Source organism: Macrobrachium rosenbergii, chromosome 46 (assembly GCF_040412425.1).
Source record: "Macrobrachium rosenbergii isolate ZJJX-2024 chromosome 46, ASM4041242v1, whole genome shotgun sequence".
Lineage (NCBI taxonomy): Eukaryota > Metazoa > Arthropoda > Malacostraca > Decapoda > Palaemonidae > Macrobrachium > Macrobrachium rosenbergii.
In genome coordinates this window covers 51,547,195-51,572,625 of record NC_089786.1, presented here as the reverse complement: position 1 = coordinate 51,572,625, position 25,431 = coordinate 51,547,195, and the positions used below count along the sequence as shown (strand labels likewise).

General features: G+C 39.0%; 1 protein-coding gene across 1 annotated transcript in view; it reads right to left on the bottom strand.

Moving 5' to 3' along the window:
• LOC136830329 (serine protease inhibitor dipetalogastin) overlaps nucleotides 1-25,431 on the bottom strand; it is a 94,462-nt gene that overhangs the window by 25,615 nt on the left and 43,416 nt on the right. Inside the window, exons 2-4 of the mRNA XM_067089763.1 lie at nucleotides 19,006-19,137; nucleotides 18,112-18,256; nucleotides 315-476 (exon numbers count right to left, since the gene is read on the bottom strand). Coding sequence (XP_066945864.1) covers nucleotides 315-476; nucleotides 18,112-18,256; nucleotides 19,006-19,137 — 439 coding nt within the window. The remainder of the gene's footprint in view (nucleotides 1-314; nucleotides 477-18,111; nucleotides 18,257-19,005; nucleotides 19,138-25,431) is intronic.

Genomic DNA, 25,431 nt, shown 5'->3' with positions numbered 1-25,431 from the left:
TAACTGCTGTATATTATTTCCCGCTGATTTTAATACCTCTTCTAGCCCATGCTTAGAAGAGGACAATAGGATGCCCCTCCGTAGGGCCTCTACCTTTAAAAAAAATTGGACTGACGAACAGTACCTCACAAAAAAAAAAAAAATTTCCAACTCGCCCTCATGTTAGCTTCTGTTTTTAGTACTTCCTTTGGAAGTACTAAAAACAGATACCCCACCCTTTAGCCTCTATCTTTAAAAAAAACTTTCGTCCCACCTTTAAAAAAAATTAGACTGACGAACAGTATCTCACAAAAAAAAAGAAGTGTCCAACTCACCCGCATGTCCTGTGCTTGAGGTCGCAGGTGGAATTGTAAACATTCCCGTCGGAGGCGCAGATGGGGCCGTCCTGGGGACCACCGGAGCAGTCCGTGGGGCAGTTGGTGTTGTTCCGAAGGTCGCCGACGCACTGGCCGAAGTGGGAGAAGGACACTCCTGACCTGAAGGAGAAAGAGAGGGTATGAAGTGTGGATGTGAATGTCATTATGGAGATATACAAAATTATGTTTTTTTCTATATTTTTTTTTACATTTTGCTGTCAATCATTTTTTTATTATGTTGATAGTACGACGTCGTAATGATTATATATATATATATATATATATATATATATATATATATATATATATATATATATATATATATATATATATATATATATATATATGGCTGCATAAGATACATTTAGTTCTGAATTAGCTGTTAAGAGAAATCCACTTCTTGTTTTCATGAAGTAGTGAATCAAATTGTAGCCCCTGCCTTTTGACCATAGATGTACTAATCTCTCTCTCTCTCTCTCTCTCTCTCTCTCTCTCTCTCTCTCTCTCTCTCTCTCTCTCTCTCTCTTCCATGACACCGATTTCTCCATTAGCAAGATCATATATCTGCCTCACTTTTCATGCAGACTCATCCAATGCGTCTTCGTGTCCCCATATACATGAATATATATCACTCCCTCGTTCTGCTACGCCAACTTTCTCTCGTTAATCTTCTTTTTCTCTCTGTTTGAATTGAGGATTTCTTTTATAAATATCCCCCCTCCTCCTACCCCCAGCTCGTCGTTCGTCTATGCCAACTTTCTCTCAATATAGTTTTCTCTTTTTCATTCCTTATTTATGCTACAGAAGTGACACATTTTATAATTCATGTATTTACACATAGTGTCTTTTTCTTGTACTTTCTCTCGTTGGTAAAATTTGGATTATTTCATGCTTTCCCCCCCTAAGGGGGGTAGTGCCGTCAGTGCACCTCGTGCGGTGCACTGTAGGCATCGCTTAAGGTTCTTTGCAGCGTGCCTTCGGCCCCCCTAGCTGCAACCCCTTTCGTTCGTTTTACCGTACCTCCTTTCATATTCTCTTTCTTCCATCTTACTTTCCTCAACGCTCTCCTAACAATTGATTCATAGTGCAACTGCTTTGAGGTTTTCCTCCTGTTACACCTTTCAGACATTTGACTGTCAATTTCCCTTTCAGCGCTGAATGACCTCGTAGGTCCCAGCGCTTGGCCTTTGGCCGAAACTCTATATTCAATTCAGTTTACTTTTGCCTTTTATCAGTCTTCAGTTTGAGATGGAATTTATGCGAGTGTTGTTCCTTGGTGAGGTCATGTACGATTGTGCTTTTTACGTTTTAATTTTCTGTAAAAGAAAAGTTTTTTCCCGGCTTTGTCTGTCCGTCCGCACTTTATTCCGTCCGAACTTTTTCTGTCCGCCCCCAGATCTAAAAAAAACTACCGAGTATAGAGTGCTGCAAATTGGCATGTTGATCCACCCTCCAGTCATCAAACTTACCAAATTGCAGCCCTCTAGCCTCCTCAGTAGTTTTTATTTTATTTCGGGTTAAAGATAGCCATAATCGTGATTCTGGCAACGGTATAGGCCAAGCCACCACTGGGCCGTGGTTAAAGTTTCATGGGCCGCTGTTCATACAGCATTATACTGAGACCACCGCAAGATGTATCTATTTTCGGTTGACTTGATTATACGCTGTAGCGGCTGCACAGAAAACTCGATTGCGCTGAAGAAACTTCTGCGCATTTTTTGCTTGTTTGCGTTATTTGTTTTTTGTTTTGTTTTTTTTTTGCTTGTTCTTGCACTCTTCGTGTATTTAAGGTATATATATGAAAATAATGGTGGTATTGGATAAAATCACAATAGCCACGATGAAATAATCGTCTGTGTCTATAGTTTTGAATAGACCTCTTCATTTTTGGTAGCGTGTTTTTTTTCTGTATGTTTTTGTGGTAAAAACTCTCTCTCTCTCTCTCTCTCTCTCTCTCTCTCTCTCTCTCTCTCTCTCTCTCTCTCTCTCTCTCTCTCTCTCTCTCTCTGAGGGATTCGCCAAAGTGGAACAAAGACTTTGTTTCACTTCGACTTGATGAGTGGTGAATATTTAGCCACTTGAATTGTATGTAACCTGCTGCCATTTTTGTTAGGTATTATATAATAGATTACGTATACATACATACATACATACATACATACATACATATATATACATATATATATATACATATATATATATATATATATATATATATATATATATATATATATATATATATATATATATAAATTTCTGACTCACGTCGGGATCAGACCCAGGTCTCTCAGGTGGAAAGCAAGGGCGTTACCCACTGGGCCATACAAGTCTAAAAGAAGTTGGAACCTGAGAGCAACTGCACCCAGGAATTACCTGGGCAAGCTAACTGCTTGCATACCAGCGAAGTTTTCCCCAACTTCCCGACTCAGCAATGACCCAATAGACAACATTTCATTCAATTATCCCTTCTGGTGAATAAGATAGAAATCATCAACACACAATCACGTGTGGAACAGAAATAAATTTCTGACTCACGTCAGGATCGAACCCAGGTCTCTCAGGTGGAAAGCAAGGGCGTTACCCACTGGGCCATACAAGTCTAAAAGTTGGAACCAGAGCAACTGCAGGAATTACCTGGGCAAGCTAACTGCTTGCATACCAGCAGTTTTTCCCCAACTTCCCGACTCAGCAATGACCCAATAGACAACATTTCATTTCGAATTATCCCTTCTGAGTGAATAAGATGAAATCATCAACACACAATCACGTGTGGAACAGAAATAAATTTCTGACTCGTCAGGATCGAACCAGGTCTCTCAGGTGGAAAGCAGGGCGTTACCCACTGGGCCATACAAGTCTAAAGTTGGAACCTGAGAGCAACTGCACCCAGGAATTACCTGGGCAAGCTAACTGCTTGCATACCAGCGAGTTTCCCCAACTTCCCGACTCAGCAATGACCCAATAGACAACATTTCATTCGAATTATCCCTTCTGAGTGAATAAGATAGAAATCATCAACACACAATCACGTGTGGAACAGAAATAAATTTCTGACTCACGTCGGGATCGACCCAGGTCTCTCAGGTGGAAAGCAAGGGCGTTACCCACTGGGCCATACAAGTCTAAAAGAAGTTGGAACCTGAGAGCAACTGCACCCGAGAATTACCTGGGCAAGCTAACTGCTTGCATACCAGCCAGTTTTCCCCAACTTCCCGACTCAGCAATGACCCAATAGACAACATTTCATTCGAATTATCCCTTCTGAGTGAATAAGATAGAAATCATCAACACACAATCACGTGTGGAACGAAATAAATTTCTGACTCACGTCGGGATCGAACCCAGGTCTCTCAGGTGGAAAGCAAGGCGTTACCCACTGGGCCATACAAGTCTAAAGTTTGGAACCTGAGAGCAACTGCCCAAGGAATTACCCAAGGTATGCAAGCAGTTGGCTTGCCCAGGTAATTCTGGGCGCAGTTGCTCTCAGGTTCCAACTTCTTTTAGACTTGTATGGCCCAGTGGGTAACGCCCTTGCTTTCCACCTGAGAGACCTGGGTTCGATCCTGACGTGAGTCAGAAATTTATTTCTGTTCCACACGTGATTGTGTGTTGATGATTTCTATCTTATTCACTCAGAAGGGATAATTCGAATGAAATGTTGTCTATTGGGTCATTGCTGAGTCGGGAAGTTGGGGAAAACTTGCTGGTATGCAAGCAGTTAGCTTGCCCAGGTAATTCCTTGGGTGCAGTTGCTCTCAGGTTCCAACTTTTTAGACTTGTATGGCCCAGTGGGTAACGCCCTTGCTTTCCACCTGAGAGACCTGGTTCGATCCCGACGTGAGTCAGAAATTTATTTCTGTTCCACACGTGATTGTGTGTTGATGATTTCTAATCTTATTCACTCAGAAGGGATAATTCGAATGAAATGTTGTCTATTGGGTCATTGCTGAGTCGGGAAGTTGGGGAAAACTCGCTGGTATGCAAGCAGTTAGCTTGCCCAGGTAATTCCTTGGGTGCAGTTGCTCTCAGGTTCCAACTTTTTAGACTTGTATGGCCCAGTGGGTAACGCCCTTGCTTTCCACCTGAGAGACCTGGGTCTGATCCCGACGTGAGTCAGAAATTTATTTCGTTCCACACGTGATTGTGTGTTGATGATTTCTATCTTATTCACTCAGAAGGGATAATTCGAATGAAATGTTGTCTATTGGGTCATTGCTGAGTCGGGAAGTTGGGGAAAATCGCTGGTATGCAAGCAGTTAGCTTGCCCAGGTAATTCCTTTGGGTGCAGTTGCTCTCAGGTTCCAACTTCTTTTAGACTTGTATGGCCCAGTGGGTAACGCCTTGCTTTCCACCTGAGAGACCTGGGTTCGATCCCGACGTGAGTCAGAAATTTATTTCTGTTCCACACGTGATTGTGTGTTGATGATTTCTATCTTATTCACTCAGAAGGGATAATTCGAATGAAATGTTGTCTATTGGGTCATTGCTGAGTCGGGGAAGTTGGGGAAAACTGCTGGTATGCAAGCAGTTAGCTTGCCCAGGTAATTCCTGGGTGCAGTTGCTCAGGTTCCAACTTCTTTTAGACTTGTATGGCCCAGTGGGTAACGCCCTTGCTTTCCACCTGAGAGACCTGGGTTCGATCCCGACGTGAGTCAGAAATTTATTTCTGTTCCACACGTGATTGTGTGTTGATGATTTCTATCTTATTCACTCAGAAGGGATAATTCGAATGAAATGTTGTCTATTGGGTCATTGCTGAGTCGGGAAGTTGGGGAAAACTCGCTGGTATGCAAGCAGTTAGCTTGCCCAGGTAATTCCTTGGGTGCAGTTGCTCTCAGGTTCCAACTTCTTTTAGACTTGTATGGCCCAGTGGGTAACGCCCTTGCTTTCCACCTGAGAGACCTGGGTTCGATCCCGACGTGAGTCAGAAATTTATTTCTGTTCCACACGTGATTGTGTGTTGATGATTTCTATCTTATTCACTCAGAAGGGATAATTCGAATGAAATGTTGTCTATTGGGTCATTGCTGAGTCGGGAAGTTGGGGAAAACTCGCTGGTATGCAAGCAGTCAGCTTGCCCAGGTAATTCCTTGGGTGCAGTTGCTCTCAGGTTCCAACTTCTTTTAGACTTGTATGGCCCAGTGGGTAACGCCCTTGCTTTCCACCTGAGAGACCTGGGTTCGATCCCGACGTGAGTCAGAAATTTATTTCTGTTCCACACGTGATTGTGTGTTGATGATTTCTATCTTATTCACTCAGAAGGGATAATTCGAATGAAATGTTGTCTATTGGGTCATTGCTGAGTCGGGAAGTTGGGGAAAACTCGCTGGTATGCAAGCAGTTAGCTTGCCCAGGTAATTCCTTGGGTGCAGTTGCTCTCAGGTTCCAACTTCTTTTAGACTTGTATGGCCCAGTGGGTAACGCCCTTGCTTTCCACCTGAGAGACCTGGGTTCGATCCCGACGTGAGTCAGAAATTTATTTCTGTTCCACACGTGATTGTGTGTTGATGATTTCTATATATATATATATATATATATATATCCACATATCTCCCTTTTCATCGGAGGGTATCAGCAACCCACCCTGAAGCATCTCATCACGAACTCACGAGAGAAGAATTTGCATGCACTCTTAACACAGCACCTCGTCTGTTGGTCCACTGCGGTCATCTGCCTCAAAATATCCTCTTTCTCTATTATTTTTTGTGGGGGTTTGGGAGAAGGGGTGGGAGGGTGGGTGGGTATAGAAGGGGTTGTGGGGATGATCAATGGCGTCTGGTTATAGAGAGAATTTTTTTTTATTGTATTTCTGCTGGAATGTTGAATATACTTCGTCTGATTTTGCTGTCGATAAAGGACCAGTGTGGTTTATTTGCCTTTGTGCGTGCACCACTCTTTTTGATTTTTTTTTTTTTTATCATCCCGTTATAAGATAGCTTTCAACGTATGTGATAAAACATTTTGGCTTTGTTTAGGGAAGCTGTCACTTTGTGTGTATCGTAAAGTATAACCGTATTGTATTGCTATTATTTAATTATGTTCTACCCTCCAATTTCGTCCTTACTGCATTGTGCTATTTATATTTTTTTCGAATAGCTCATGACATACTTCATAATTCTTAGGGGGCGCAATTTGATTTCTATTCTCTTATAAAGGAAATTTGTCATGTGTGATTCCAATTTTGGTCGTGTAATTCCATTTAATCATTATCTTATGGCGTACGAGAATTAGTGTAGCCTTGTATAATTCCAAGCCTTAATTTTGACATCTCAGACACTGGTCCAATTTCGGAATGAAAATTTGATACAAATTCTAAAATTCCCTCCGTGGTAGTCAATGGCGGAGGTCAGATTGTTCTAGAAGGTGAATTTTGAAGGTTCTAGGGAGTTCTGTAGAGCCCCTTCTCTAGATTTTCTAGTTTTTAGCACAAGATGAATTAGACTCCTTCAAGCTATTCTAGATCTCCACATAAGATCAGTCATTTTGATTCCAGACACTGAAAACATATTAAATCATTTTAGATTTTCTCTCCGTGGCCTGTTAGTGATTCCATACTTTTGTTTCCTGATTCAAAAACCATCCAATGGTTCCAAAATTCCAGATCATCTGACGTGCTTCCATTCCTGTGGTTCCAACTGCTGTTAGCAGCTGATCTCGTTACGTTTCCAGAATTCCAGATCTGATGTGTTTACGTTCCGGGGATTCCAAATGTTGTTAGCTGTTGACTCAGTTACGTTACAGTTATTCGAGATACGGAGTCCGCTATCCAGGATTCCAAATCTGATCTGTTTGCATTCCGGCTAAGCCATTCCATTCATATAAACAACCGCGTCAGTTACCCTCCAAGGTTGCCTGAATGTCCATCTGTAATTCCAGAATCTGCCTTTGTCTGCATTGATCCATCAAGGCATTGTTATGAAATCATCAGACTTTTTCTTGACATGTTTAGAAGCTCAAACCTTCCAGCTGAGGTTCCAGAATACTAGTTCTTGGTGCTAACTGTTCCAGAAAATTGATCTGATTGTTTAAAGATATTAGTTTGAATGCTGGGGCTTATCTTCCAGATATCGACTGTGGGTGTTTGAAAGTGTTAGATATCACATTCTTTGTGCTGTCTGTAACCAAAAATACCCTTTGCAGTTTAAAATCACTTGTAATGTAAAACCAGAATCATGACTGTTCCAGGTGTGGGCTAACGCTGTTTGACTGTGCCGTGAATTTGACTCCTGAATTTTAACTGTACTAGAAAAAAAAAAAAAACCTTGGCTGTCTGAATATTCAGTAATTGGGGTCCAGACTTTGACTGTTCCAAGAACAAGCGCTATTTGAATAAACTAAACTGACTGCAGGGGCTTCCTCTGTTTATTGGGATATTTCAAACCCACTCCAGAAAGTGGTAGAGAAAGTGACTCTGGCTGTGTCAGTATTCCAGACCCACTCCAGAACCCGCTCCAGAAAGTATTAAAAAAAAGTGACTCTGGCTGTGTCAGTATTCTAGACCCACTCCAGAAAGTGGTAGAGAAAGTGACTCTGGCTATGTCAGTATTCCAGACCCACTCCAGAAAGTGGTAGAGAAAGTGAATCTGGGTATGTCAGTGTTCTAGACCCACTCCAGAAAGTGGTAGAGAAAGTGACTCTGGCTATGTCAATATTCCAGACCCACTCCAGAAAATGGTACAGAAAGTGACTCTGGCTATGTCAGTATTCCAGACCCACTCCAGAAAGTGACTCTGTCTGTGTCAATATTCCAGATGCACTCCAGAAAGTGGTACAGAAAGTGCCTCTGGCTGTGTCAATATTCCAGACCCACTCCAGAAAGTGGTAGAGAAAGTGACTCTGGCTGTGTCAGTATTCCAGACCCACTCCAGAAAGTGACTCTGGCTGTGTCAGTATTCCAGACCCACTCCAGAAAGCGGTAGAGAAAGTTACTCTGGTTATGTCAATATTCCAGACCCACTCCAGAAAGTGTTACAGTAAATGACTCTGGTTGTGTCAATATTCCAGACCCACTCCAAAAAAGTGGTACAGAAAGTGACTGTGGTTATGTCAGTATTCCAGACCCACTCCAGAAAGTGTTCCAGAATATGACTAGATTTTTATGACATTCCAGACTGAATGAGAATATGCCCCGGAACACGAGTTTTTCTGCTTGATATTCCAGCAGAAATATGTTTTCAGAATCTAACTGTTTATCGTCGCCAGCGCGGACTGGCGATGTCAAGCCAATGAGACAGCGCTGGATAATCATCATCTGCTCGTCACGGACGACTGGAAAGACCTGGAAAGCCTCCAATTAACGAGAGATCCTCTGGGTCCAGCCCGCAAAAGGAGGATTTTGGCGAGCCAGCCATCCGGAAAATGATATTGCAGTTCACAGCGTGATGCTTCTGTGGAAGTAGGAATAGCTGCGCGAAGCCTCTGTTATGGTGCCTTTCAATTTATGATGATGATGACGACGGCGACGACGATGAAGAGGCCGTCGTCTAGACGGGAGGGGCAGATCATCTGTTTAAAAAAAAAAAAATTGACTAAAAAAGATGGTGGACCGTTGAAAAAATTGCAGAGGATCGGACCCAAAATGATAGACGGCTGTGATGACTTCAGTCCATGCAAGTTCCAGTGTCCAGGATATTTTTGCCTTTGAAAGCATACCCTCTCTCTCTCTCTCTCTCTCTCTCTCTCTCTCTCTCTCTCTCTCTCTCTCTCTCTCTCTCTCTCTCATCAGTACAGATTTTAAATTTGTCATAATTCTAATTGTAGAACTTCCCCCAATCCTATCTTACGACGTCGTAAAGATATTTGAAAATCTCTCTCTCTCTCTCTCTCTCTCTCTCTCTCTCTCTCTCTCTCTCTCTCTCTCTCTCTCACTAAATTTATATCATCATACTAATTGTAGAATTTCCTCCAATCCTACCTTACGACATCGTAAAGATGTTTGAAAACCCCTCTCTCTCTCTCTCTCTCTCTCTCTCTCTCTCTCTCTCTCTCTCTCTCTCTCTCATTAGCAAACAGCCTTTTTCTGAAATTCTGCACAATCCGGGGGAAAAAAAAAAATCAGTTTCCCCGAAGTCCTCTGCCAACTGGAGAGAAGAAGAATGACATTTGTTCAAGCGAAGGACACTGACCTCCACTATTTGACTGGCCTCGCCTGCGCCCCTTGGGGAACGCCAATAGAAGCAATAATGGCGAAGCCCTCTGCAAACGACGCCGGGCACTCGCCGTCGTCAGCGATAGACGACATTCGACGTGGGTATTCTGCGGCCGTAGATAATGACCACTTGGAGTCGGGTATGTTCTGCCCGTCATTCTTTGGGTACATTTTGCCAGTTTTATTTTTTTGTATTTTGATTCTATTTTTCATTAGTTTTATTGTGTAGCGATTATGTTGAGAGAGGGGTGGTTGAGAATTCTTTTTTTTTTTTTAATACTATGTACCCTGTGGGAAGGTTATATTTTTCATACAGGATTATCCGATTATTTTTTTTTTTTATTTCTCTTTATTGCTGAAGAGCTTTGTAGTTTGATGAGCTCGCTTGCGCGTGTATACATGCAGTATGTTTTATATATTTGTGCACGTACATATATGTATGCATATATATGTAGTTATATATATATATATATATATATATATATATATATTTAATATTATATATATGTATATATGTTTATATATATATAATATATTTAATATTATATATATATATATATATATATATATATATATATATATATATATATATATATATATATATATATATATATATATATATAATGTTTATATATATAACATCACCGTGACATTTCATAGATGCACAAACATTAAGCTACAAATGTCGTTTAATATCCAATTCGCTTTAATTCGGTAATATCACCGAAAACGACATTTTCAACTTAATGAACATTGTGTTTATTTATTTATATATATATATATATATATATATATATATATATATATATATATATATATATATATATATATATATATATATATATATATATATATATATATATATTCATATACACATAGCTGCCCGCCTACTGTAAAAATATTACCAAAAAAATGCTACGATACTTTTTAGTTATAGCTAATTAAATAATTCTGAAATCAAGATATTTCCAAGACGCACAAATTCTGTATTTATTATTAACTCATAGATGAATCTTGTTCGTTTTAACATTAAAATTATTTTTTTAATCTTTCTAGATTTTTAATGATAGATTTTTAGGTTTTCTGAAGATATTTTTTCATCCCAATTTTCACGAGATGAATTTTCATATTACTGTGGTTTTACGTCAGATTTTTATATTTATTTTTAAAGTTGTAGATCTTGTCTGTCAAAAATCTGGTGGCATTTATATAGATATGAGGATTTTTTTCCGTTTTAATGCATTTATGAGGAATTTTTGAATATATCTAGTTTTTTAGTTTTCTGTAAAAGGAAACTATTGTGCCGGCTTTGTCTGTCCGTCCGCATTTTTTCTGTCCACCCTCAGATCTTGAAAACTACCGAGGCTAGAGGGCTGCAAATTGGTATGTTGATCATTCACCCTCCAGTCATCAAGCATACCAAATTGCAGTCCTCTAGCCTCAGTAGCTTTTATTTTATTTAAGGTTAAAGTTAGCCATAATTGTACTTCTGGCAACAATTTAGGATAGGTCACCACCGGGCCGTGTTTAAAGTTCCGAAACCAACGAAAGATAGATCTGTTTTCGATGGCCTTGATTATACGCTGTACAGAAAACTCGATTGCGCCGAAGAAACTTTGGCACATTTTTTTATTGTATATGATATTTTCTACAGTTCATGTAAAGCTAACAAAAGAGTTTTCTATTTGTGGAAAGAGATGTCATTTGTGTGAGTAGATCAGTTATTGCTAATAACATATATTCATTTAATAAAATTTTCTCCCTACTGGCTATCGATCCAAAAAACAAAGGAAAAAAAACTGGTATTGCAAAAAAAGTAACTTTTTTTGTTGAAGGCAGTTGCAACTGCAACAAGATTTAATTTTTACATAGTTGCTGTCTCATTGCTTCATTGCGAGAAATGATATTTCTGTATGTATGTTTGTGTATGTGTATATATATGTATAATTACATGCGTGATTTGTAAATATATTTCACTTTTAACGTAGGAATATCATGGCATAAAAAAAATGGAATAAAGGGAGGTAGAGGGAGAAGGAGGTATAGATAGCAAGAGAAATAGAGAACAGAAATAGAGAATAAAGAGGCATAAGGAAGATAGGGAGAAGTGGTACGAATTGACTGCTGGAGAATAAATTAATTTCAGGAGTCCCTCTATACGGTCTGATGGGCACGCGAAGTGGGAGAAGACGTACCCCAGTGGTTTTGCCCCCGTTGGGGCATTTTGGGCTTCTCCTTTCGAGAAGCTTTCTCTCTCATTCTCTTTTGTCTTCCTGCATTTTCTCTTTTCATCCCCTTTCTTCTTCTTCTTCTTCTTCTTCTTCTTCTTCTTCTTCTTCTTCTTCTTCTTCTTCTTTAGAAAGCGTTCAGTAAGCTTTCCTTTGCCGAGAAAGGATAATGGAGAAAGTGAACTGCGTCAGTGGTCTCTTACTGCTTGTTATGAGTTAGCAGTGCTCTCTCTCTCTCTCTCTCTCTCTCTCTCTCTCTCTCTCTCTCTCTCTCTCTCTCTCTCGTTGGACGCACACAGTTCTTACCGATAAGTTTCCAACGGTTTTTTAAATATCTTTGTCTTAGAAGACTTTCCTTTCTTTTTTCCTTTATCAAATAATTCTCTCTCTCTCTCTCTCTCTCTCTCTCTCTCTAACTGGACGCACACAATTCCTACCTATAAGTTTCCAACGGTTTTTTTATATATCTTTATCTTAGAAGACTTTCCTTTCTTTTTTTTCCTTATCAGATAATCTCTCTCTCTCTCTCTCTCTCTCTCTCTCTCTCTCTCTCTCTCTCTCTCTCTCTCTCTCTCTCTAACTGGACGCACACAATTCCTACCTATAAGTTTCCAACGGTTTTTTTATATATCTTTATCTTAGAAGACTTTCCTTTCTTTTTTCTCTCTCTCTCTCTCTCTCTCTCTCTCTCTCTCTCTCTCTCTCTCTCTCTCTCTCTCTCTCTCTCTCTCTTTCTCTCTCTCCATCCTGTCACGTTGTCAGCGGGGTGCTTCACAAACATTCCTAGGTGTGTGTGCGTATGTGTGGGAGGAGGAGGAAATTTAAGATTTTGGAAGGGAGGGAAAGAAGTAATTACCCTCTCTCCCCCTCCCCCCCCCACCAACCCTCCAATCTGCAAGAGCATGCAACAGCAGCAGCAGCCCAGCGACCGCTGGTCACTCAACCGCTCAAAAGCATGCAAGCAATTCTCGAATTCGATCGTAAAAGCAAAATTGTTCCTGGAGGTAGTGAGCCCCTCCTGAGGAGAAATATATTTCCATAAACTTTTAGAAGTTGCCCCCGTGTCTGTGTGTGCTTGCGTGTGTGCTTGTGCTTGCGTGTGTGCTTGTGTGTGTGTGTGTGTGGAGTCCTGAAGATGACTTCAGAGAGTATGAAGTCATGGAAATATCATTTTGATGAAGTCATCGCGTAATAAGAGTGTGAAGTCGTGTGGGTCCGGTGTCAGTTATCAATTACACAGAAGAAGAACCGATTAAGGATGACTGTTGAAATGTTTAGGAGAGAGAGAGAGAGAGAGAGAGAGAGAGAGAGAGAGAGAGAGAGAGAGAGAGAGAGAGAGAGTTTTTACAGTACATTGAAATTTTATAAGAAATGAGAGAGAGAGAGAGAAATATGTCATTCTCCTTTTACAAGCGAGAAGTCTCAGATTCGAATCACGGCCAAGGTCGGATCGATATAGACACCTTCCATATAAACCCATTGTGCCTCTGCTGACTAAAATAGTGAATGATGTACCTGGCAGTTAGTCGATTGTAGTGCGGTCAATATTGGGGTGAAGAATGAGCTTTATATGCCTAAACCACTCGACTTTGCGTGGGAATCGAACCTTGGTTTCTCGCCTGTGAGGCCTCTAGACTAAGATGCACTTGAATCAATCTGTCTCGCTTAGGAATCGAACCTGACCCCTTTCACTATTATGACACACACACACACACACACACACATACATCACAGTCAGTACCTGTTACTCGTTCATTTCTAGTCCCATTTTCCCATTGTTCGTCATTCCCACAACTTAATTAAGGGACCCTTTCATCTTGCCGACATATTATAGGCTATACCGCCCCTCTGGAGAGACCGGGTCATTTCTCCTTACCTGCGGTTCCAGGTGAGATGCAAATGCAGATTTTGACTTTGAGGTTTGCGTTTTATGTATATATATATATATATATATATATATATATATATATATATATATATATATATATATATATATATATATATATATATTTATATATATAATGTGTGTGTATATTTGTATGTATATATACATAAATATATATTTATAGAGTGCATATATATTATGTATATTTATATATGTATAATGCTAGCCTAAAAATAGATGGATATTTTTAAAAAAGTATTTCCAAGAATTGATCTGGGATTAAATGGAACAAATTCTCTCTCTCTCTCTCTCTCTCTCTCTCTCTCTCTCTCTCTCTCTCTCTCTCTCTTGCTGTATATATTTGTGTGTGTGTGTGTGGAGAGAGAGAGAGAGAGAGAGAGAGAGAGAGAGAGAGAGAGAGAGAGAGAGAGGGGAGAGAGAGATTTGTTCCAGTTAATTTCAACACATTCCCAGGATCTCCTCTTTGAAAACATCCGTCCATTTTTAGGTTAGCATTATAAGAAAAAACATCAGTGTAAGTCCGCGCCTCGACGTCCTGAAGCGCAATTATTTATTCAGAGCGAACACGAAGCACAGGACGGTAATTCCCTAACTGGCTACCCCCAGGCAGATCCAAGATGGCGGCGCCATGTTTTTGTTGCGAGTTCATAGCCTGAAGTAACCGGAGTTCATAGCCTGAAGTCGCTGAGGCCGGGTTAGCGGACATCTTGTTCCAGGCATTCCTTCGCACGATTGGATGGTGCTGTTGTTGCTGCCATTTCTCTGTCACGGCTGATGCATAGCAAACAGGAGAGAGAGAGAGAGAGAGAGAGAGAGAGAGAGAGAGAGAGAGAGAGAGAGAGAGAGAGATATGTGAATGTCAGCTAACTTATATTTCTTACAGAGTTTGTTGTCATTCTGTTGCACAGAATGGGAATTTATAAGATGGTTTTATGCTGGCATACTTTCTGAGAGAGAGAGAGAGAGAGAGAGAGAGAGAGAGAGAGAGAGAGAGAGAGAGAGAGAGAGAGAGAGAGAGAGAGAGATCTGCTTGAGGACCTGTAGTTCTCTTCAGAGTCTGTTGTTAGTTTGTGCATAGAATGCAAATATATGAGACGGCTAGTCTGACATACTTTCTCAGAGAGAGAGAGAGAGAGAGAGAGAGACCTTACAGACCTTACAATTCGTTCGGGTTGCCCCAGGTCCCTCAGTGTGAGGCACCTTTGATGTCTACCAGAGAGTTGCTAACGCATCTTCCGGTATATTTTGCATCTTCCAGTCTTGGATGGTCTGGGATGCATCTTAGATATTTGTCGAGCTTATTCTTAAACACATCTACGCTCACTCCTGTTATGTTCCTCAGATGAGCTGGTAGCGCATTGAATAGACGCTGCATTATCGATGCTGGTGCGTGGTGGATTAATGTCCTGTGTGCTTTCCTTAATTTTCCTGGTATAGTTTTTGGCACTATTAATCTACCTCTGCTTGCTCTTTTTGATAATTTTAGAGAGAGAGAGAGAGAGAGAGAGAGAGAGAGAGACAGAGAGAGAGAAATAGCAATACTAATAGTAATTATCTAAGTTGAAGTTAAAGTTAATCGCGAATGTGTACAGTATAGCAACTGCATAGATAGATATAGAAGAGAAAGTGAAAAATGTTTTATTAAATTAACATCAGCAAAGTATTTCAGAGGCGTTGATGAAGGCTTTATACATCAAACTCAGAGAGAGAGAGAGAGAGAGAGCATGGAAACCCAGCTTAGAAACCAGGTTTCATTTAATGAGAGCCAGTCGTGAACTAGCCTGAATTTGATAATCATTCGATTATAATTAATCACAAACCATCATGACAGATTACTGACGATGATGTATTATTGATAATTACGAGCTATAATAGTTCCATCCTGATGAATTATCGACAGTTCTTTATTTATTGTGATGGTGTTTCAATTACAATTCAGTCAATTGGTTAATGATATTTTTTAAAGTCATTATTGTTGTGGGACTTTGTACCTTTGTTATTTCTTTATAATATTTATCTCATATGAGTTATTGTGTTGTGTTTCAGTTATAATTCAGTCAATTAGTTCATCGTATTTTTATAAAATCATAATTAGTATGAGATGTTTATTGGTTTCTATTTCCTCATACTATTTACCCCTTATGAGGTCAGTGACATTATAAATATGCTGTAAATATATAATCCACTGATTCATTATCTCATTGTACAGCTGAAAGTCATTGTCATTTTGTAGGTATTCAGTTAATCTATTCCCCCTCCTCCCCTCAGCCACTCATCCAGAACTTTATCCGATGAACAGCCTTCATTGACCAATGTTGTTGTGACGCCATTAGAACTTTTAACCTATCTGGTGGGTCATTTGAATTTAATGGCTCGGTTTGTTAAATTTATCTTGACTCATTTTCACCTTTTATTTTTTTCTTTATTGAGTCATTTTAGTCTTTTATTTATTTTTTCTTTAATTGATTCATTTTTCTCTCTTATTTATTCTTTAACTCATTTCCATCTTTTATTTATTCTTTAACTGACTCATTTTCCTCTTTTATCAATTGTTTCTTTGTTTGACTCATTTTAATCTTATATTTAAAATTTTCTTTATTTGACTCATTTACTTCTTAAGCAAAGAGGTTGGTTAACTGGTTAGTTTGATTGGTTTAGATTAAGCTGGTTTATACAAGTATAGGTCCCGTAGGTGGATAGTGCCGTCAGTGCACCTCATGCGGTGCACTGTAGGCAATTACTTAAGGGTCTTTGTAGCCATCGACCCCAGCTGCACCCCATTTCATTCATTTTACTGTACCTCCACTCATATTCTCTCTTAAATCTTACTTTCCACCCTATCCTAACAGTTGATTAGTGGTGCAACTGCTTTGAGGTTTTCCTCCTGTTACACCTTTCAGACCTTTTTACTGTCCATTTCTGTTTCAGCGCTGAATGACCTCATAGGTCCCAGCTTGGCTTTTGGATTAATTCTATATATTCTACTCTAAACCCGTTTGGGCCCCTGTCCTAAGGTGACCCATAAATTTGGTAGGGTGGAAAACCATAAGTTTGGTAAGGTGGAAAAACCATAAAGTTGGTAAGGTGGAAAACCATAAATTTGGTAAAGTGGAAAAACCATAAATTTGGTAAAGGGGAAAAACCATAAATTTAGTAAGGCGGAAAAACCACAAATTTGGTAAGGTGAAAAAACCACAAATTTGGTAAGGTGGAAAAACCATAAATTTGGTAAGGTGGAAAAACCATAAATTTAATAAGGTGGAAAAACCATAAATTTGGTAAGGCGGAAAAACCATGAATTTAGTAATGTGGAAAACCCATAAATTTGCTAAGGTGGAAAAACCGTAAATTTGGTAAGATGGAAAAATCGTAAATTTGGTAAGGTGGAGAAACCATAAATTTGGTAAGGTGGAAAAACCATAAATTTGCTAAGGTGGAAAAACCATAAATTTGCTAAGGTGGAAAAACCATAAATTTGGTAAGGTGGACAAACCATAAATTTAGTAAGGTGGAAAAACCATAAATTTGGTAAGGTGGAAAAACCATAAATTTGGTAAGGCGGAAAAACCATAAATTTGGTAAGGTGGAAAAACCATAAATTTAGTAAGGTGGAAAAACCATAAATTTAGTAAGGTGGAAAAACCATAAATTTGGTAAGGTTGGAAAAGGATTAGGAGGACCGGTCTAGACCTCTGGATTCTTCCCAACCAACAGAGACGAGAAGCAAGAAGTAAGGCCGCGTCAGAAATATGCAAAACCCAGATGTTACAATAGGTAGAAGTGACCTCCTATTGTGAAGGCGAATTGCAACATATTATTACGTAGAAACTCAGAACTACCTACCATTGTAGTAATGTCTGAAATATCTTTTTTTTTTTTTTTATCTTAAATAAGCACAAAGGTCATGCCCAGTGCACAAGAGAAGGGTCGCTTTCACGTAGAAATAAGAAGCACTAGCCGTGGTTTGAAATAAGCTTTAGTTGAGAAAGTGGCTTTCTCAAAACGCTCTGCGTATATTTTATTATGTTTGAAACAAAAAATTATTTTCTTTGTAAATTCTGTTATTTTTGACTAAAAAAAATTTGTGTATGCATATATATATATATATATATATATATATATATATATATATATATATATATGTATATATATATACATATATATATAGCAATTTCTCGAAAAATTATTTTCACAATTTTTCTGCTTTGGTCAAATATGTTTCTATCGTGAATATTATGAGCATCAAGAATTTCAAAGCACGATTTAAGATCGTAATAATAATAATAATAATGATTTCGAGGGGTGAGGTTGCTAGCCTCACCTGCCTTTCCTTGGCCTTATTAGGCGCTCGTGGCTATTTATAACTGGGTGGACTGGTGGGCGGTTGGCACCCCTCAGTCACTGTGCATTAATAATAATAATAATAATAATAATAATAATAATAATAATAATAATAATAATAATAATCCTTACCTGCACTGCTCAACGCGGAAGATACACTTGTTGAGATAAGTTCTCCCGTCGGAGGCGCAGACGGGGTCGTAGGCGCTGGTGCACTTGTGGTCGCACCTGGCACCTGTGGCCCTCAGGCACTGCTCGTCACTGACTACGTACACGTCTGAAGGGAAGTGAAAACGTTCTATGTATTGGAAAGTATAGGGGAATACTATCTGATCTATGTACAATAGATGTCTTCTCTCTCTCTCTCTCTCTCTCTCTCTCTCTCTCTCTCTCTCTCTCTCTCTCTCTGGAGGGAAATGAAACGGTCTATGTACTGGAAAGTATTGGGAAATACTATCTGGTCTATGTACAATAGATGTCTTCTCTCTCTCTCTCTCTCTCTCTCTCTCTCTCTCTCTCTCTCTCTCTCTCTCTCTAGAGAAAAATTACTATCTATGTACTGGAAAGTATAGAGAAATACTATCTGATCTATGTACAAGAGATGTTTATATTTCTCTCTCTCTCTCTCTCTCTCTCTAGAAGAAAATTACAATCTATGTATTGGAAAGGTTTGTTTTTATTTCTCTCTCTCTCTCTCTCTCTCTCTCTCTCTCTCTCTCTCTCTCTCTCTCTAGAGGAAAATTACAATCTACGTACTGGAAAGTATAGGGAAATACTATCTGATCTATGTACAAGATCTCTCTCTCTCTCTCTCCTCTCCCTCTCTCTCTCTCTCTCTCTCTCTCTCTCTCTCTCTCTCTCTCTCTCTCTCTCTCTCTCTCTCTCTCTCTCTCTAGAGGAAAATTACAATCCTTGCACTGGAAAGTGTAGAGAAATACCATCCGATCTATGCACAAGAGATGTTTATATTTCTCTCTCTCTCTCTCTCTCTCTCTCTCTCTCTCTCTCTCTCTCTCTCTCTCTCACCTTTGCCGCAGGTCTTCCTCTTCATGTCGCAGGAGTTGGAGTAGATGACTCCATCGCTGCCGCAGACGGGCTTGATGTCCTTCGGGCAAGGGATGTTGCTGCAGGACTTCGTGCCCTTGGCGGAGACCCACCCTGGGGGGGAGAAAGGAAAGGACACGTTGTAATGTTCAATGCCTTCTTTGTTATACGTAGTTATGGGGTAATGTATATGTATGTATATGCATATATATATGTATGTATGTATATATATACATATATACGTATATTTATGTATAATGAATTACAATTCACTTTTGGAGTAAGATATTCCCCAGGTATAGTGAATCAAATATTAAATTATGTTTGTGGTTATATATGTATATATATATGTGTGTGTGTGTGTGAGCGTGTGTGTGCGTGTGTGTGTGTGTGTGTGTGTTAGGTATATATGTAAAGCAAACATAAGTATGAGCTTAAGTGGGTCAAGTGTGATAAGTTTAAAAACTAAAATGTAGTTTCACAACTATATTTCATGTACTCATATTCCTCCTCCTCCTCCTCCTCCTCCTCCTCCTCCTCCTCCTCCTCCCCATCATTCCATGAGCGAGACGAATGTAAAGGATAACAAAAAAAGAAGAAGAAGAAGAAGAAGAAGAAGAAGAAGAAGAAGAAGAAGAAGAAGAAGAAGAAGAAGAAGAAGAAACCGCCTAATGTCTCGAAGATCCGGCCTTTGGGCCACGGAAATAATCCCAAAGCGAAATAGACCATTTAAGAGCTCTTTTCGGAGACAGCCTCTTTGGGTATGTGGGTATGTGGGTGCGTGCGTGGACCTCACACAATGACCGGTCAATAGGAGAGAGAGAGAGAGAGAGAGAGAGAGAGAGAGAGAGAGAGAGAGAGAGAGAGAAGGGAGTTTTAAATGCCAAAGCACTTTACAGAGAAGACGACTGAATGAATTTATATATATTAATATTAATATTAACATATATATATATATATATATATATATATATATATATATATATATATATATATATATATATATATTTAGCCATCAACACCGTGACATTTTTTACCTTCTCAAACCTCAAGAATCTACAAATGTCATTTATATCAAATGCACTCAACCTCGGAATAACTAATGAAGGGAAATTTATGTGGTAATTGATAAATTCCCTTTCCGTCTTTATTCAGAGGTTGAGTGATTTTAACATCAAACGACATTTGTAGCTTCTTATGGTTTGAGAAAATATATATGTATGTATGTATGTATGTATGTATGTATGTATGTATGTATGTATGTATGTATGTATGTATGTATGTATGTATGTCCTCCCATTTTCTCCTTTAGATCCTTGTAATTCATCTCATGTATTTTCTGAATCTTTTATCTTGCTGTCCAACCGCTCCAACTACTCCTATTCAATGCCTTAAGGTCTGAATGGCTGAAAGTACCCCATTGCTTGGCTTAATAGATTGAATTTCATTATTCATTTGTTCCAGCCGGGAAAGGAGGAGGTGAATAGTCTTTGGGTATTTCAATTAACCCTAGTGTGGGGTTCCGGGTTGCATCCTGCCTCCTTAGGAGTCCATCACTTCTCTAACTATTTATTATTATTATTATTATTATTATTATTATTATTATTATTATTATTATTATTATTATTGAACGTTATAGCTGGATCATCTGCATTCATTCAACACTACGTGTTTGAAAGAGAATCTGCTACCTATATTATTATTATATTATTATTATTATTATTATTATTATTATTATTATTATTATTATTATTATTATTATTATTATTCCTGCGAGAAAGCGATTCTATTTGATTTCTAAATTATTACCTAGAATAAAACGGTAACGCTGATTGACAGACCGATTTCCGTCGATGGTGTCGCAGTGATGATGGTCACTGAATTCGGAAATAAGAGATTATCTTGAGGAGAAAGTAAATTGGATAAGTTTTCGTCAATTATCCGCACAAATTCATCAGAAGTGAAGAAGAGAGATATATGGTGCACATAACAGAATATTAAGAGAAGTATAAGGTGATGCAATATATATATATATATATATATATATATATATATATATATATATATATATTATAATTTATATGCATATATAAGATATATATAATACATATATAAGAAAAATAACCAAAAATGTAATAAACAGAACACATAAAAAATAAGTACAACATAAAAAAAAAGCAAAAGTGACTTCTACGAAATCCCATGACAGGGCTGAATATCCACCCCGATATAGGCCCACCAATTATGAAGTGATTTGGGCCCCGATCCCCCACCCCCCCCAAAAAAAAATTAAATAAAAAACTCACTGTCATGGCAGTCATTAGTACACCTGCCACCTGAATTGATAGTCATTAAGAATTTATTTTTTCTGTCATCATCATTATCATAACTGTCAACCAAATGTTCGGTGTAAATGAGATTTTTTTTTATTTATTTATTACCGTTATCCTCATCATTAGTGGTATTGTTAGAGCTCAGGGTATTATCTGAATTACTCTCTCTCTCTCTCTCTCTCTCTCTCTCTCTCTCTCTCTCTCTCTCTATATATATATATATATATATATATATATATATATATATATATATATATATATATATATATATATATATATATATATATATATATATGTATATAATGCCCTCTCTCTCTCTCTCTCTCTCTCTCTCTCTCTCTCTCTCTCTCTCTCTCTCTCTCTCTCTCTCTCTCTCTCTCCTTATTCGTACAGCTGCAACATCCTATTACATTCTAAATAAGGCAGAAATATGCCCCAGCCTTCCCAACCGACTCTCCGTATCCCACTGATGCCCAGTGCCCAGGGCATTTTCTTTATGGCATTTCCAAACGCATACTGTTCGCCTCGGAATGAAGATTGATATTGTCCGGGTTACTGTCATTGAACTGAGAGAGAGAGAGAGAGAGAGAGAGAGAGAGAGAGAGAGAACATGCCTGTGTAAGTGCGTTATAGAAAGGAGAAAAATGCCTCTGCGTATCTGTGCAAGAGAGAGAGAGAGAGAGAGAGAGAGAGAGAGAGAGAGAGAGAGAGAGAGAGAGAAATTCCTTTGTAATTGTGTTAAGGGAGAATAATTCCTCTATGTGTTTATGGGAGAGAGAGAGAGAGAGAGAGAGAGAGAGAGAGAGAGAGAGAGAGAGAGAGAGAGATGCCTTTGTTATTGTGTTACAAGGAGAAGAATTCCCCTATGTGTGTGTATGAGAGAGAGAGAGAGAGAGAGAGAGAGAGAGAGAGAGAGAGAGACTACTTACTCCCCTTATGTTAAAATATGAGACCTCTCTTCAAACCCAGAATTTGGTTTCAAATTGCAATCTTACTGGGCCAAAGAAACTTAAACCATTCCATTACAGATATTTGAGTACCACCCTTTAACGTTCGCTTATTTCTCTAGCAAACCAGAGCGACATTGAGAGAGATAGAGATAGGGACGGAGATTGAGACAATGAGAGAGATAGAGATAGAGAGATTGCAAACGTCATGAGTAGATGATTTTTCGCGCCATTGAAGAGAATGCGTCAGTACATCAGACGCACATTATTTCAAGATTTCTCTTTTCGCAGCTGATGATATGTTTTTCTCGGTATTTTGACGGACGTGTGGACCAAGGAGCTTGTTACACAGGCAATTTGACAGACAAACACGGACTTTCACCCGAATGATTTTGGCAATATATATGTCAAGTTTTTTTTCCGATACACTTGATAGGTGGTTGATGTTTTCATCTCTTGTTTGGAAAGCAGACGTTGGAGAAATCTGTAATGACAGGCTCTTGAGGACGCAGCAGAATGATGCAGAAAAATTGAGAGAAAAGGAGAGATTTAAATTCCAGTGGGAATCGGAGATTGGTAGAGGGCTGCTGGAAATGTGCCATTGTGTGTGTGAGAGAGAGAGAGAGAGAGAGAGAGAGAGAGAGAGAGAGAGAGAGAGGCTTGCTCTCAAACAGAAACCAAAGATCAGGTAGAAGAAGAAGAAGGAAATAAAAAAAAAATACGCGACATCATTCGGATAGAGATAAAGACCAAATCTGTTACTTCGACGTAATTCAGTGCGAAATTGGACGATTTGTCACTCGAGAAATAAATTATCTCCCATCAGAAGATAAATTATGGAAAGAGATCGGTACTGAACGCGTACGGGCCACGATGACGATGCGTTGCGTTTGCTGCGTTGCCACATTGACGTTTGCATTGTTGCCATATTGAGTATCTGGAGAGATTAAAAGTGTTTTTTTCAGTAAGAGTATTCAGTTTTTTTTAGTTTTAAGGGAATATTTGTATGCGTATGTTTCAACGTATATTGCGTGGATGTTACATTAGAGTTCGTATATTTAAACACGTATGGTTAAGGCCTCATATTCGTTATTATGCTTATTCCAAAATATGTGCTTTTTGAGAGAGAATTTTGAACAGAGAATTGGAAAACGAAAAAGTGAGTAAGATGGATTGATAAATAGAGAAGAAAAATTGTATTGAGAGAAGGGTAAACATACAGTGAATAAGAGAGAGAGAGAAGAGAGAGAGAGAGAGAGAGAGAGAGAGAGAGAGAGAGAGAGAACTACAATAAATATGATGCGGAGGGCGTTAATGGTATAATAACAGGATAAGTTAGAGAGAGACTCGTAGATAGGCCTAGTCTGTGATAGCCTGATAATTGTATACAGCCTAGCCGGCCATGAATATGTATGGGTTATAAGCCTAGAGGATTTTTTTTTTTTTTTTGTAGAGGTCACCTTCACGTGGCCGTGGTAATTGCAAGTGAGAGAGAGAGAGAGAGAGAGAGAGAGAGAGAGAGAGAGAGAGAGAGAGAGAGAGAGATAAAAGTTCGTATCCTATCCACTTAATTCTCTGGAGCCTTGAAAGCATTTCAGATAGGCCTAGAGATTGTGGTTAATTGCCGTTTTTTTTATACGTTCTTGAAGACTTAAAGGTCGACATTGAATGGTGTACATATGAGGGTATTCTTACGGTATTTCAGTTTGTTAATTAAACTCTCTCTCTCTCTCTCTCTCTCTCTCTCTCTCTCTCTCTCTCTGTGTGTGTGTGTGTGTGTGTGTGTGTGTGTGTGTAAGTCTCTAGACCACCCACGGCGTTGAACCCAAGTTCATTCGTACCCTTTTGAGAACCAACCCGTAAAGATTTCAAAAGCTTATCTCACAAATAGCAATGCTAACAGCGGATTTCCCTAAATCAATTCGACCATTAGCGGTTATTATCGTTCAGCTGGCTTCCTCTTCTCACGTGGGGGTGGGGGGCAAGTGTGAGAAGTGTGCTATCTCACTCCCAGGGTATGTGGGTAATCCGTGACACTTGGGGTATGCCTTACCATTGGTGGTGGTGATAAAGAATCTTTCGATTTCCTGCTCATGTTTATTCTGCTATGTTTTTGTATATTTTTTCCTTACTATTGCATTATTTTTTCCTTACTATGGTTTTTTTTCCTTTCTATCGTATTATTTTTAGTTTTCCGTAAAGGAAAACTATTGTTCCGGCTTTGTCTATCTGTCCGCACTTTTTCTGTCCGCCCTCAGATCTTAAAACCTACTGAGGCTAGAGGGCTGCAAATTGGTATGTTAATCATCCACCCTCCAGTCAACAAACATATCAAAGTGCAGCCCTCTAGCCCCACTTATTTTTTTTTTTATTTTATTTAAGGTTAAAGTTAGCCATAATCGTACTTCTGGCAACGATATATGATAAGCTACCACCGGCCCGCGGTTAAAGTTTCATGGGCCGCGGCTCATACAGCATTATACCGAGACCACCGAAAGATAGATCTATTTTCGGTGGCCTTGATTATATGCTGGAGCGGCTGTACAGTAAGCTCGATTGCGCCGAAGAAACTTCGGCGCATTTTTTACTATTTTTCTTCTGGTCCAAAGATTAAATAATGGTGCGCACATACTTTGCGATTTATACCGTATCCGCATTACTCTTAATTTGTTACTGTTATGCGGAAACGCGACCACTCTTGAATCAGATGCGGCGGCAACCACGCGTGAAATCGGATATGGCACCCACGCGCATGTCAAACATGGCGATGGCGGGATATTCACACAGTTTCCATAGTCTGCCTTGACATTCCCCAATTGCAGATGGAGGGGAGTTGGCTAATGAGGGCTAATAATGTTAGCGGAAGCGAAGGAACGCGAAGTCTCAGCCGTTATGCGGGTGAGCTAAGTTGCCCAAGTGTGCTGATAGGCACTTATATCTGTAATTTGCGTCGGTTATGGGAAAAATGAGACCCGTACCTCAAATGTCTACTGTGTGTTATTAGATCTATTTGCCGTTACATATATATATATATATATATATATATATATATATATGTATATATATTTTATATATATACTGTATATATATGAATATATGATATGAATATGAATATACATATGTACATA